Source organism: Melanotaenia boesemani, chromosome 10 (assembly GCF_017639745.1).
Source record: "Melanotaenia boesemani isolate fMelBoe1 chromosome 10, fMelBoe1.pri, whole genome shotgun sequence".
In the NCBI taxonomy this organism is placed as follows: domain Eukaryota; kingdom Metazoa; phylum Chordata; class Actinopteri; order Atheriniformes; family Melanotaeniidae; genus Melanotaenia; species Melanotaenia boesemani.
In genome coordinates this window covers 33,226,048-33,238,694 of record NC_055691.1, presented here as the reverse complement: position 1 = coordinate 33,238,694, position 12,647 = coordinate 33,226,048, and the positions used below count along the sequence as shown (strand labels likewise).

General features: G+C 41.8%; 1 protein-coding gene across 4 annotated transcripts in view; it reads left to right on the top strand.

The window, feature by feature from the left end:
- osbpl5 (oxysterol binding protein-like 5) overlaps positions 1-11,908 on the top strand; it is a 45,230-nt gene extending 33,322 nt beyond the window's left edge. For all 4 annotated transcript variants that reach the window (XM_041996876.1, XM_041996874.1, XM_041996875.1 and 1 more), the window contains 12 exons: positions 37-118; positions 2,082-2,180; positions 2,356-2,452; positions 2,976-3,074; positions 4,435-4,532; positions 4,688-4,777; positions 5,121-5,257; positions 5,557-5,736; positions 5,855-5,984; positions 8,459-8,573; positions 9,508-9,610; positions 10,216-11,908. In XM_041996876.1, the coding sequence (XP_041852810.1) occupies positions 37-118; positions 2,082-2,180; positions 2,356-2,452; positions 2,976-3,074; positions 4,435-4,532; positions 4,688-4,777; positions 5,121-5,257; positions 5,557-5,736; positions 5,855-5,984; positions 8,459-8,573; positions 9,508-9,610; positions 10,216-10,351 (1,366 nt within the window). In that variant the 3' untranslated portion in view covers positions 10,352-11,908. The remainder of the gene's footprint in view (positions 1-36; positions 119-2,081; positions 2,181-2,355; positions 2,453-2,975; positions 3,075-4,434; positions 4,533-4,687; positions 4,778-5,120; positions 5,258-5,556; positions 5,737-5,854; positions 5,985-8,458; positions 8,574-9,507; positions 9,611-10,215) is intronic.
- The last annotated feature ends 739 nt before the right edge of the window (positions 11,909-12,647 follow it).

The window sequence follows — 12,647 nt, the reverse complement described above, 5'->3', positions numbered from 1 at the left end:
ATATTTAACCATATTCTATTTGCTTTCCCACCACAGAGCTGCACTAGAGGAAAGTGCATATGGTCGAATCAAGCAGGTCCTGAGATGGTATTTGTCTGGCTTCTACAAGAAGCCCAAGGTAAGATATGGTCTTTATTGTGTAGCTCTTTGTAAAGAAATGTGGCTACACCTTAGCACAGCCTCGAGTCCCATGACCTTTTGACTTTGTTATGAAGCTTAATGAAGCTGTTGCACAGCATTTCTCATTTTTTAACTGTATTTGTTTAGGCGATATTGGCATAATGCACCCCCTGGCCCAAAAAGTAAAAAACTGCATACTGTAAATGTTTTAGACCCATTTACAGTAATTCAGAGTACAGTATGAATTTAAGATTGCAAAGTTTCCAAAAGCATATGTAATGTCCATCCATCTGGGGCGGGTCGCAGGGGCAGCTGCAGGGAAGCCCAGACTCCCCTCTCCGCGGCCACATTCGCCAGCTCGTCTGGGGGGATCCTGAGGCGTTCCCAGGTCAGCCAGAGATGTAGTCCCTCCAGCATGTCCTGGGTCTTCCCCGGGGTCTCCTCCCGGTGGGATGTGCCCAGAATACCTCACCAGGGGGCATCCTAACAGCCAATCCATGTCTGAAAGGGATGTCTCATGCACCCTTAACCAGTCTTTCACTATTTTAACTTAATGAATTCTGACATTGCCGTCTTGGAATTTACCGAGGATGAAAATAAACCTGTAACCTGGTCATCAGTATATTTTAGTAGTCAGCTGACCTAATTTTTATTTATTTCTCTTTTCTTTTCTGAGCCTTTACATGACAAAATGAAGCAACTCCAGATCAGTTTCTTACTTAACTTCAAGTTTACTTCAGTACAACAGTGCATTAAAACAAGGTATTTGTTTTAGTGACAGATTTTCAGGAAAAACCGGAACAGTTTTTGGTTTGATTTCTAAGCCTTTCTTCCAGTTCTGCATTCTCTGTCCTGTTTTTTAGTCACAACCTGCTGCAACTGTCTGTTTTCATTGCATTTTCTGACTGTTAGCATTTTTGTTGTTGTTTTGGGCTCACCATCATCCAGAATGACATCCAGCAGCAATTTATTTGTTGGTTGCTCAACAAATGGCCCTGCTCCTACTCTGTTTCTGTTGTAAATGTCAGGAGACACTTTCCACTTGTTTCTACTCATTTGTGACTAATTTCCTGGCGGCAGCTGCACAGCCCCACATGAGCCAGCAGAAAATGCTTATTAATCAGCTGAGACTTACTCAGCGCTTTTTGTGCTGACTGTCCTCTGGGAGAGCCACATAGATGCAATGACAAACAGTGCTCAATAATCAGTCTTTTAATAGTCAAAAGATAAAATTAGAAATCCACTGCCACAAATTCGGCAGTGAAAATAGACGTTGACCCAAAATTTGACACTCAGATCAGCTCCATGGTGAAATCCTGCTTCTTCACCTGCAACAAATTGTCAAAATTAGACCCGTGATCAAAGTCCAGACAGGACTTTGAAAAGACTATGCATGCCTTCATTTCCTCCAGGTTAGATCATATCACGCCTGCTCTGGCTGCCCTTCACTGGCTTCCTGTCTGCTACAGAATTAATTTTAAATTCTTGTATTTGTTTATAAATGTCTTGCTCCAGCCTATCTCTCAGACTTCTTACTCCCTCTCACGGTCTTTGAGGTCAGCTGATCAGCTGCTTTTGGTTGATCCAAGGACGAGATTGAAGCTCAGAGGGGCCTTTTCAGTAGTCGCACCTAAACTATGGAACTGCATGTTAGGATGTCACTTTCTGCTTTTAAATCTCATTTAAAGACTCATTTTTTTCTCCCTGGCGTTCAGCACATGAGTTGGTTGTATGTGTATTATTGTGAGTTGTGCCAATGTTTTATGTCTGTCTTATATTCGTCACGGACAGCACTTTGGTCAGCCATCTTGTTTTCAAACATGCTTCATAAATACATTTTGATTGACTGAAACTAAACAACTATAATCTTGCTCAACTGGACCAAAATAATATTCAAAATGTGCTTATGTCAGATGATGCTGGAGTTGCTGATTAAGCTTGTGTTTCTTTCCATTTTCCAGGGTCTGAAAAAACCTTACAACCCAATCTTGGGGGAGACATTTCGCTGCTGCTGGCTTCATCCTCAAACTGACAGCTGCACTTTCTACATAGCTGAGCAGGTTAAACCACATTTAAAACTAAAATGCGTACAGCTTATTGACACGTTTCAATCCTTGTGTGAAATAATTTACACAGTCAAGTGTAACTGTAAGATTAATAGGTGCCAGATGGTATCTGATAACCTTTTTCTTACTCTTAAACTTGACGTTTGTCTCTGTTTCTATCCTCTGCCAGGTGTCCCACCACCCGCCCATCTCTGCCTTTTATATCTGCAATAGAAAGGATGGCTTTTCTATCAGTGGAAGCATCCTGGCCAAGTCCAAGTTCTATGGTACACATCATATTTTAAAATGCAGTTTGTTTTAGCTAATAGACTAGTATAGACTAGAACAGTGGTTCTAACCTGTTTTCCTCAGGGACCCCCTTAATGCAAATACTAAAAAGCCATGGACCCCCCCACCCTACCCTGTGCTGAAACCATGCTGGTTTTATGCTTTCACAAGTGAGATTCTCACCATAATTTCTGTATTCTGGCTGAGTCCTGCCCTTCCATAAAGCCAAAGTTAAATTAACAACATATAGCCTTACTTTTTTAAAAGAGAGACAGTGAGTGGAACATAGTCATAATGGTTCTGAAATGTCAAGGCCTCGGGGACCCCAGTGCTCTTTGGGGAACCCCCCGAGGGGGTCCTGAACCCCAGGTTGGAACCACTGGACTAGAAGATGCATGCCATCAGCTGAAGGCATGCAGGGATACAACAGCATAGCCTTAAGTTTGACTACTACACTGTACAACAGCCCAGCTGTTAGTGTGAGATTATTAAGGTGGATCATGTTCCTGTGTCCTCTTCTAGGTAATTCTCTGTCAGCTGTTCTGGAGGGCAGAGCTAGACTACTGTTCCTGAGCAGGGAAGAGGAGTATGTCATCACCATGCCCTACGCTCACTGCAAAGGTAATGGGTCTATTAAAAATGTCTTTGTCCATATTTACAAATTAATCCAGTCGTATCCAAGTTTTTTGTTATCGGCATGTCTTTGATATCGCAGCGTGTATATTTTCCTCTTCATGTAACTGTAACAAACCCATTTAGCTGGTACAAAACACCTTCACTGTCATTTCTAATTCTGTTGGTTCATTTGTCTAGTTAATGGCTAGTTAATGGTCTATTTTTGTCATTTATGCATACGTCATACACGCTTGCACACAACAACCTCTGAAGGGCAAAATAAGCTTTTTGCGTGCTGTTCCTTACCAGATCAGCACGAATCATCTTACAAACCCCTGTGAAATGTCCTGTAAAGAGGAGGATCTGAAGAAGCTGAAGAAATTGAAAAAGTTACTCTGATATCCTTAAGAAACCGCCTTAGGCAACTCTGTTTGCGATTTTTATGGCTAAACCAGCCGACCAGTAGAAAAACCACGATGTTGTAAAGCAGGGGGACAGAACTAGGACTGGCCATCTACAAGTGGATTTTGGAGATCTTTCATTGGTATTTCACACACTGAATGATGGCAGTCTTGCATTATAATAACTTATCAACAAATAACAGTTAGTCTGTTTTGACTCTTTAATTTCATACGTGTAACTTAGATACAGGCCTAATGAACAGGGTGTAGATCTCAACCTTAAATCAGCTCTGCTGAATCATGTTTTCATGAACTCTGTAGCTGTAACAGGTAACCTATTAATCACAGTTTTACAGGGGGAATATGACACATGATGATGACAAAATAGCTTTATTTAAATATGTGACAGCTAGACTTAGCTGTGACATGTCACATCTCCAAACTTTTGTCCATAAATAACCGAAAGGGGGTGATTTAAAAAAAAAAAAAAAGAAAAAAGTGTGCTCATCTGTGTGTGTGTGCGCACGTGTCTATGCGTATGACATCAGTGTGGAACTCAGAGAGCAGCTATGACATGCCGCCTTGTAAATCAGATCGGTATCATCAGACTGTCTAGATTTTAATAAAGTAACTCAGTATAAGTCTGTTTTAGAGGAAAGGGAAATGACTTCTGTTGTGTAGAATAACTTTAACTTGACCTTCTAGTGGGGGCGGTGGGTCTTGTTTGGGATCTGAAGAGTTGTTTCACTGATTATCCTGTTTTGGATAGCTTAATGAGTTTATTCTGCTGGTAAACATCTCCTCTGTTGCCATGGAAACTCATAACAAGTCTTAAAAGTATGCAGGGTAATGACTTGAGCAGCGCAGCCTCTGAACCAACGCGAAACGAAGTGTACGGTTTGCTGCCACCATGCGGCGCATCGTAGACTGGTTGACCTGATGGTGCCATGATTTGTCTCCTGCAGGTATTTTGTATGGCACTATGACACTAGAGCTGGGAGGAAAAGTTTCCATCAAGTGTGAGAAAACAAAATGTTTTGCAGAGCTTGAGTTCAAACTGAAGGTAGGTTTTTATTTATTTATTTAAACAAGTTAAATGTTCTAATTACAAGAAATCTTTTTAAAAAATAATCTGATTTGTTTCTCCAATATTTCTTGCTTTGCTGTAGTTGTCTAATATTGCATAGCTGTTTTACACCTAAATTATCTTCACTGCAGCCTTTCCTCGGAGGTGCGGGCTCCGTAAACCAGATAAGTGGGAAGATCTTTGTGGGAGAGGAGGTGCTGGCCACCGTAGATGGACACTGGGTAAGAGCTGTTGGACCACAAAGTCATTCCTCTGTGCCACATCCTCACCACTGTTTAGTTTTCAGTCTTTATCTTTAACAGAGGCAGAATCGAACATTATAGGTTTAGAAGCAGCAGACACAACAAAACTATGTACAGATCCCAAACTGTGCTGGATAAAAAGAAATGTTGAAAAGTTTGTAATTAAATGGAGAATTTTGGAAAGACTTTCCAGGGAAGTTGCAAAGACTGTTTCAAGTATTTAGTTCTTTTACAAAGTTAACAAACACTGTAAAAATTTTAATGTCTCATTGTGGGAATTAGTTTGGTTGACTGAACCTAAAATGTCTTTTATTAAAATCAGGACAGCGAGGTGTTCATTCATGAGAAGCGCTCTGGTCAGCAGGAGACTTTGTGGAACCCAAGTACAGACATCCGGAGCAGACGTCTCAAGAGACAAGTGGTCCAGTTAGACCAGCAGGGAGAGTTTGAGTCTGAAAGGTAAACTCATACCTGTGTTTATTTTTATTTAGTGTTGGGTTTCATTAAGTGTGCTTGGTGAGCTGACATGGGCTAAAGCTATGAAGCTTTGACATGTAAATTAAATATAGATGCTATTCACGATATAAACTGTACATGTACTTGACAAAGTACTTGTCTTTGCTGAAAGTAAAAAGGCTTTTAAACTTTATTTGTGAGTCGTAACTTCTTATAACAATAAGAGTAATCACAAAGCTACTGCTGACATCTGTGGCTCTTACTTGTTCAATCGATTCGCTTCTGATCAAATTTTTTCACAGACTGTGGCAGCATGTGACCAGGGCCATCCTGGATCGGGACCAACTGCAGGCCACCCAAGAGAAGTTTGTTCTAGAGGAGGCTCAGCGGAGAGAGGCCAAAGAGAGGGGAGACAAACCCTGGATCCCAAGACTTTTCCAGCAGGACCCTGACACCTCTGACTGGACCTACAGGCACATGGAGTATGAACACACTCACACCAAGAAACCAATAGAACTGGTCGCGCGGCGTTGGCTTTTAGTTAAATGGGACAAAGAGAGTGAGGCAGATTCTAATGAAACTGCATCTTTGTGTCTGTAGCTCTCAGCCGTGGGACCCTGAACACTGTCTCGTCCAGTTTGAGAAGGACAGTGTGATTCAGACACACGAGAGAAGCCAGAGACAACAGAATGGGCTTTCCTACAGTCACAGCTGGGCCAGTCAACACAAGGTGAAACTACAGCCACCAGCTTCCTATGTGATCTGTGTGTTGAGTTTCAGACTCATATACAGTTATTTTCTCATCAGTCTGCACCCAGTCCTCCACACTGGCAAAGCAAAGACAAGATTTTGTTGTATCTTAGAAATATATTAATAAATAATGAACGAATATCCCAGTTTTAAGTATTCAGACCCCACACTTTAGAGATGTTGGTTTGTTGTGGCAGAAAAGTTGTGGTTCAGTTATGTTGGTTGGGAAGCATCTGTTCTTACAGCCACCGTCATTTTGTCTGTAAAGATGATTTACTGGGTAGACTGTGTCCAGGTTCAGGTCGGTTTTCCCAAAGCTGCTTGTTTTCTTCAAAGTTTGCTTTCAGCCATTTTCCTGTTAAAATCTAAACCTTTCTACCAGGCTGAGATCAGGATTTAATCAGGATTGCTTTATATTTTTCTGAACCCTTATCCTTCACTCTGGACTCATGTCAGTCCCTTTCGCAGGGTCACATCCCCACAGGATCATGCTGCCATCAGCTCATGCAGGGGGTGTGAGGCCGGCCTCATACAGTGTTGGTTGTCTCCAGTTGGAAACTGTAGCCACAAAGATCATTGTTTGTTTCAAGGTTTTATTTTCATGCTCTGACTTTCAGTCAACTGCTTCTTTGCAAACTCTCTGCATTTGCAGTAACGTTCGTCCCTCTTTAAGCTCCAAGAAACATCCCATGAGCTCTTTTTTTAGTAATCGTTGGCTTATTGGTGACCTAGGTGGTCGAGGCCTTTTGACCATTTCTCAGTTTGGCTTGGCAACCAGGTCTAGAGTTTAGTGGTGGTTCCAAACTTTGTGATATCATGTAAAAATAATGGAGGCCACTCTTCTTTTGGACTCTAGAAAAGAGGCAGGGGTCCTTTCTGTAGGGCTGTATTATCGCCACGATGCTTAAAACGCGGACGGAATATTGTGGAATTTGCACATACGGGGCTGAATATTTCCAACTAAATTAAGAGTTTTCCACAGTGTCTGAGCCAGATGAAGAAGAAAAGCAGGAAAGTCAAAGCGCTGAAGCTTCCTGTCTGTGTGACTTGGTCTCTCCTGAAAATCAGCAAAGGCTAAGAAAACAGAAACACCGAAGTTATCCCAGAAGTAAAGAAATGCTACCCTAAGTGCCTCTAAAAAACATGAAAAAGCTGCCTTGGTTTTAATATCAGGTCACAGAGTAAAACATAATTTAGGGGGAAAAGGGAGACGTAGAATTTGGGAAAAAACAAAATCGATTCCATGGGGCTCTGTTTCTCTATCCACCTTGAGGTTGGTGCCCAGTAGGGCTGCCACAAACGACTATTTTGATAATCGATTAGTCATCGATTATTTTTTCGATTAGTCGACTAATCGGATCATATATAAATTGGATACAAAACCTAGATTTTACATCTAATTTACATATGATTATATTATGAGGTATATGCTAACTAAAATAAAGACGATTAAGATGGTAGTTCATTAAACCTTTAATGAAATATGCAGCCTGTAGCAACAAACACGTATCATAAAGTGCAAACAGTTGATGGAATAAGGATAAGGCACTGGCCAAAACAACACAAAATACTTTTTTTCCATCATCGGTATGAGAAAGTAAGTTTTACGCTAATGTTGTTAGCTTAGCCAGTTAGCTTACCTAGACGACGGTCCACCTTCCTCGTTGTCGCAATCAGCCACAATGTGCTTCCTTTTCAGGTGCTCGTGCATCGCACTTGTACTGTTGTGGAAGGCAAGTTTTGCCTTGCAGATAACGCATTCGACAGCTTTTGCTTCTGTTTTCTTAAAATGTTCCCACACTTTAGAAGTCCGTTGCCGGGTAGCCATGATGATACAAAAGCCCGTCTGGTTTTACTTCCGGTGACATCACGTCTGACCCCGATTACCTCTACTGCGCATGTGTGCCATGGACAGAAACGCAGAGGCGGCAGTGGAAAATGCCGCTGCAGGTTTCTTTTTAAAATAACGAAGCTTCGACTATTAAATTAGTTGTCGACTATTAAAATAGTCGACATAATCGTGACTAGTCGACTAATTGTGGCAGCCCTAGTGCCCAGACACAGTTGTATTTTAGCAGGTCTACAGATAATTCTCCCACCATCATGTCCTGGTTTTTACTCCGTCACTGGTCAGACCGTCTATAGACAGGTGTGTAACTTTTCTGCTTGTGTCCAGGTAACTGAGTGAAGCTCAGGTGGACTTGGGTCAAATTTTCAGTGCCCACTGATAGTAGAATGCACCATAGCTGAAATGCAGCTTTCATTAAGAAAGGGTCTGAACTCTTCTGGAAAACATTGTTTATTTTTAACAAATCAACTAAATATTCCAAAAATCTGTTTTGCTTTGTCATTGAGAAGCACGACGAGTCCTTTTTCTTACCTGCTGTGATGCTCATCGTTGGCAGTTAGGATGTTGTATCATGTTATTTGAAAACCTCCTCTGCCTCCTTCCAGGTGGGGGTGAATGGGAAGCACAGGAAGGCCAGCAGCCAGCCGTCCAGCTGCAGCCAGAACACTGAAAGCAGCAGCACCACGCCAGAACCCACACACGAGTCCTCGGACAATGAAGGTGAGCTGTACACTCAGTTACACGCTCTGATCCACACCAGACCCTAAGCTGCCATGCATGAGGTGCTCCCACATTTATTTATTTTTCACTTTATTTTTACGGCTGATGATTGACCGAAATGATGGAGAAATTCTCAATATTTAACAGATTTTGAATAAGGAAGCACTTTGTTCTGGTAGAAAAGCTCTGGCAGGACATTTGACAGCACTTCCTGTCAGTGTTTCAGCATAAAAGCACTTACACCCAGGACAAATGTTTCTATGACAATAACATTTTGATAACAGATTTCCACTTTGCTGTTTTGTAATAAACCAGCTTTGTCCGTTTGCTTTGTCAGTCTCTTATTTAATTTTTTTTCCATTATGAGCATAAAACAGAGAAGTTGGTCACATCTTGGCCTCATAGTTGTGCTGCGACTAAGAAAATAAGGAGAGTTCAGAGTAAGACTTTCAGAGACCGGAGTAAAAGTGAGTAGTATAGTCTCATAAAGAGTGTGGTTGTGGGCCTGTTTCAAGTTAAACAGTGGGCACGTTAAAGTAGAACTCCTTTCAAGGTGTTGGAAGTGCCAGGGAACGATGCGGAGGGAGATGACAAACCCTCCACAACTTCTATATGTTGTCAGACTGCCGCCCATTTCCATTTTAACAGGCAGTTCCAGTTTTGTCACGTCTCAATTTTAACCCTTTGATGCATAGTTTCCTCTAAAGTGGACACCTATCTAAAGGCTGTTTGTTCTAATGTTTGCACTCAGACAGGACCAGTCAGAGCCCAACCTTTCTAACAGCCCACACTCTGTCAAATAAAAACGGTGGGCGGAGAGCTTGTTTGGCCTCAGAGTCACGTCATTGATAAGCGGACTTGTGTGTTATTTAAATTGAACTACAATAGCTATGTGTTAAACCCCGTCATTGTTTTCCTCTTGTTTTGTGGCCAGGCTTTTCAAACCAGTGTTCCCGTTGCTGTAAGGAGATGAAGGACATCACCCTGATCGAGGCTTCTATCACGTCCATACAGAAGACACAGCAAGACATTCAGAGGTGAGACGGACACATGTTTACGCCATTAAAGACAGCAGCTCACTGTGAGGACTCTAAATAATGTTCATTTAAAAGTGTCTAAAAACAGTGATGATGAAGGTTTACTTTTCTGTAGATAAAAGAAAATTGTTTTTTAGTAGTGAAGCTTACCGTCTGCTTAATCGTACAAGTCACAGCTGAGTCACGTCTGTTTCCCAACTTTTAAACCTTTTAATTTACCACAGTCAAAATATTCAGAAGGAATGATTTCTGGCCCTAAGCCGTGGATTATATGTGATACGACTGGGGGACTGGTTTCTCTACAGTGTGTGACCTCTAAAGGTCATTTACTAGGGTGTGGCTGACACTCTAAAAAAACAAACCAGATGTGCATGGGCTGGCGAACAGCATGCTGCTTTGCAGAGTGTCTGATAGACCAACCTTCACCAGAATGGCTGTGATTTACTCTGGCAGCTGTAGAAACTAATTCAGAAACTGACCAAATTTGAGAAAATAGTCAGAAAGGTTTCACGTTTGTTCCCCTTGAGGAATCGCAGCTTCAGTTTTTCTGAATTCCTGCTGGCTTGTTAAAGCCGTGTTCACCCGGACCTTCCCTCTTTCTGCAGGAACCTGGTGGCTCTGGGTCGTCAGCTGTCTCGTCAGAGGGCAACAGACGACAGCGTGTCGTTAACGGGTCGTCACTGTCTCATCCTCTGCATCCTGCTCCTCTCCCAGCTCCTCCTCAATTACATCTTCACCTGAGCCAGCTTCCCAGGCGGGGGGTTTCCCTCCAGCACTGATCTGCCAGTTAAAGCCTCTAAAAAGCACAGACTTCAATCAGCAGAGAGGAAAGGAGACCTCAGATCAGTATTTGGAGGGTGGCTTTGTCCCCTGGTGTTCTCTTTAAGGGGACGAGCAACGACTTTATAGCAATAAACACAGCCACAGCCACCGTCTGTTAGTCATCTACAGAGAGGAATAGCACCCCCTAGTGTAGCCAGACTGAAACAGCACCGGCACCCACGCACTTTGGACAGGAGAGGAGACAAACGGGCACGGCTGAAAAGATGTACGATGAAGATGTAGAATGATTTTGCTAAGAGAAATGACAGAGAGGATGTTTCACCATTCCCTAGTGTCTTTCTTTTTTATATCGCCCTGCAATACTGTTCATCTGTGAGTGTGCTTGTATGTGTGTTGTTTGTATTTACGGTAGGCCTTATGGGCGCACGCAGATCATGACTTGGACTTCTCCTGCTCCCCTTCCACTCCTGATTTTGGGCCTTAATGCTGAAGCCAAAAAAAAAATAAAAGAAAAAAAGAAGGAGAAAAATACAAGATATACAAATGAAGAGCTCTTCAAACAGTGCAATTGTGTGTTTTGTATCGATATATGCTCAAATACACTCTGTGTCGTCTTTTAATGATGATCATTTTACCAAAACAGTATTTATTATCCGAAAGGACAAAGAGTACTTGTTTACAGGGAGCGCTGCATGTGTTTGCCACACATCGGAAGGAATGAGGCAGGGCGGAGAGCCAAACAGAGTGTCTTTGTATTTGTGTGCCTGTAGTGCTGTAATTGAAGGGATAATAGAATAGCATTGCTTTGGTCCAGACCACGACACTAGTGTGTGCAATCAGTCACATTAAGAAGCATGCATATGAAGGGACCGAGGGAAGGAGACGAAAACATGAGCCCAAGGGAAGAGATTTATTTGTGCATCTTGGTCTACACTTTGTTCAAGTGACTGTCTTAGCTGTAAACACTTAGTAAAAAAGTTTTTTCTGCAAATCAATTTGTATATATTTGTCTTAACAAGAGATTTCAGAATGTATTTATTATGCGATTCACCTCAACCTTCCTGATTGAAGTCAACACTGAGAACACAGGACTTTTGCTCTTTTAGGGTTTGTGTTGGTTCGTTGTGTGTGTGTGTGTGTCTGCGTCTGCGTGTGTGTTTCTGTGGAGCACATGTATGTGAAAAAGCCATTTGATTGTGCTAAAAACGACCAGATCTGTCATTGTGATTTTACTGGTTTTTAGCCCCTGAATTAAAGCCTGGTTGTCAGCACTGATCCAGCCAACAGGAGAGAATCGGAGAGCAGCACAAGGACAACAGAGCTATGGTTTTGTTTTTTACACCTCAGTTTCTTTCTTCTTTTCATTGTTATCCTGTTTTCTACTTTACTGCCATGTTGTGGGAATTCTACATGCCAGATATTTTTGTCATTTGGAACAAAAGACAACATGATGCCTGATGTTTTCATTCATACCTGTTGCATACTGTAGCACTACAGTAAAACATTTTAACCCTGCCACCGTCTTTCATTTCACTTTTATTTCTTCAGGTACAGAGTGGGGATGTCACAATTACAGATTTTTTGGTGCCACTATCCTGATTATGTGTTAATTTCCAAACAGTATAAATGTTTAAAATCACGTGAACACTTCTTATAGGCTGTTCATCCTTTATACGACTTAGTATAGCTGGAGTTTATCCCAGCTGTTAGCAGGCAAGACCTGGTACACCATGAACAGGTCGACGGTCCATCACAGGGCAACACAAAGTTATTACTCATGCCACAAAGAAAGAAGCTGATTTTGGGCATCTAAGTGCCTTGTCAGCAGAACCAACCAAAAACCACTTTATCGTCCCTACTTGAAGAAATTCATGCAGTTTTCAAGCCTTCAAGCCATCTGATATATAACCGTTATGGTTCAGACATGATCTTTTATGCAAAGTGACGATATTTATGAGTAATTAATCATGGCGTTAACTACCATAATTAATTGTGAAATAAAGTAATCTTGACATCCCTATCAGAGAATTGAAGCTGCTGGTGTTAAAAATCAGAACATCTGCACACAGTTGCAGTTCCTGCTATTCTCCACTAGAGGGAGACATTGATGTGGGTAAACAGACTGCAAGCAAACGAAATTAGTCCAAAGGATATAATGAGTTAATGTCAGATAACAGCCTTCCTGCGACCCAGTAAATCACTAAATATTTATGTTGGTCGAAAAAAACTCATGTTAATTTTCAAGGCACTTCTA